This window comes from Bidens hawaiensis, unplaced genomic scaffold (assembly GCF_021521415.1).
Source record: "Bidens hawaiensis isolate Kalapana, Puna unplaced genomic scaffold, B.hawaiensis_p1.1 tig00032042_1, whole genome shotgun sequence".
Taxonomy (NCBI): domain Eukaryota; kingdom Viridiplantae; phylum Streptophyta; class Magnoliopsida; order Asterales; family Asteraceae; genus Bidens; species Bidens hawaiensis.
The window spans coordinates 241,537-243,347 of record NW_027505232.1 but is presented as its reverse complement, the minus strand read 5'-3'; the positions used below and the strand labels follow the sequence as shown (position 1 = coordinate 243,347).

The following is a 1,811-nucleotide window of genomic DNA, read 5'->3' as shown; positions in this document are numbered from 1 at the left end:
TCTGAGTAGCAGCTTTGATCAATAACCACTTAGGCTATCAACAATAAGTGAGCATCCGTATCAATTTGCTTGACGAGTGGTAACTGAGTTACTACTAAAAGATCGGTCATTGATATTTCATTAAAATATTGTGATAGTTTTTCAACCAAAAAAAAAAAGAAGAAAAAACATAAATCTATTTCTATTACGTTTTCTCATGTCTTGTTGAATTATCAAGAGCATAATTAAAACTCGAAAGTACTTATTAGTATATCACAATATTCTGCTTTTTAACAAACTACTACAAATGTGACGAAATCTAGATTTTCGAAAGTTACTATGCGAAGATAAGAACAATTTAAACGACATATATTGTTTATTTATTACTTTTCTTGCCGTCTGGTGTTTTCCACGTCACCTGGTGCAAAATGGCGACGGTGATGTCCACAGTGAACAGCAACTTACGGCGGCCTGCTACGTTCAAATTCCAACTCAACACTCCAGACGACGAGATCGAGAAGCAGTCATTTTCAAGTCCTATATAATCTGGCTCTTCTTGCTTCCTTATGCTCCTGTATCTAATCAATTGCCTTTGCCTACCTCATTATTCTTATTCTTATATACTAACACACCCCAAACCATTTGCAGGGAGATCCAGTTTGGGCTATTAATCAATTCCCTTCTTGGCCTTTCTCTTAATTTCTTCTTCATTCTACCACTTATCAATTCAGGTATATAAATAATTACTGCTCTATTATTCACTTCATTCATGGATTGATTGTTGGCAGAGTAGTTGGAATTCATCTAATTCAAGCTCCTCTTCTTCACCCCGTAAGACAATTTACTCGTGTAACGATTTTCCATACAGAATCCAATTACCTGACATGATATTATTCTGTTTCCCCTAGATGTCCGAAGGACTGTTTAATTTTGTTATCGGGTGGACGTTTATGTTTGCTCCTTTATTATTCACTGATCGCAATAGAGACAGATACAAGGGATCACTTGATGTCTTGTGGGGCTTTCAGATGTTCCTTACCAACAGTAAGTTCTATAGTCAATGCCCCGTTTGACCTGCTCGTTTATCCTATTTATTATCATTCATTACTCACATTTTATGCTTATTGCAGCATTCTTAATACCTTACATGGCTATTCGATTAAATAAGCCGGACACCGAGTACACACCAAAAAAAGCTTCCCAACTCGGGTCGGTTATGGTCAATGGTGCACCTGTGGTTGGAGTCATTGGTGGGGCTGCTTGTGTTGTATCTTTACTGTGGGCCCTGTTTGGGCAGTCGGATGGGGATTTTGGGAGTGTGGCAGATAGATGGGAGTTCTTGGTAAGTTATCTTGGATCAAAAAGGCTTGCGTATGCGTTCATATGGGATATATGCCTTTACATAGTTTTTCAACCATGGTTGATTGGAGAAAACCTTCAAAATGTAGAGGAAAGTAAGGTGAATTTGGTGAAGTATATGAGATTTGTACCTGTTATTGGGTTGGTTGCTTATCTTCTTTGTTTGGATGTTGATGAAGAGGTGTAACCGGAGTTCATGATCAACAAGATGTTTATAAACTTCACTTCATCTTGCTGTAAACTTTGTTCTGTTGTGCAACATTGCTTTTCAAGAATTATTGATCATTCATGTACTATTTGTACACACATTTTAATTTGAAGTGAACTCTTTTACTATTTTTCAATTCAGGAGTCATAATATTCTTCTTACATTCACTTGTGCTATCTATTTGTTCCCTAAATTGTAACTTCTCCGATACTGGTTGTAATAACGCGTTTGTATTTTGTTATATTATATTTTAGATTAGATGATT

At 36.3% G+C, this 1,811-nt stretch overlaps 1 protein-coding gene across 1 annotated transcript; it reads left to right on the top strand.

Annotated features, from left to right (window-relative positions):
• The first annotated feature begins 654 nt into the window (after positions 1 to 654).
• LOC143611707 (uncharacterized) lies at positions 655 to 1,552 on the top strand. Its single transcript, XM_077085876.1, has 4 exons — positions 655 to 710; positions 773 to 810; positions 888 to 1,023; positions 1,110 to 1,552. The coding sequence occupies exons 3-4, from the start codon at positions 888 to 890 to the stop codon at positions 1,523 to 1,525; spliced, it is 552 nt and encodes a 183-aa protein (XP_076941991.1). The 5' UTR covers positions 655 to 710; positions 773 to 810; the 3' UTR covers positions 1,526 to 1,552.
• The last annotated feature ends 259 nt before the right edge of the window (positions 1,553 to 1,811 follow it).

Coding starts and splice junctions, on each gene's coding strand:
- LOC143611707 (XM_077085876.1), top strand. CDS start 888: ATGTCCGAAGGACTGTTTAATTTTGTTATCGGGTGGACGTTTATGTTT. Junction 1,024..1,109: donor TCAGATGTTCCTTACCAACA/GTAAGTTCTATA, acceptor TGCTTATTGCAG/CATTCTTAATACCTTACATG.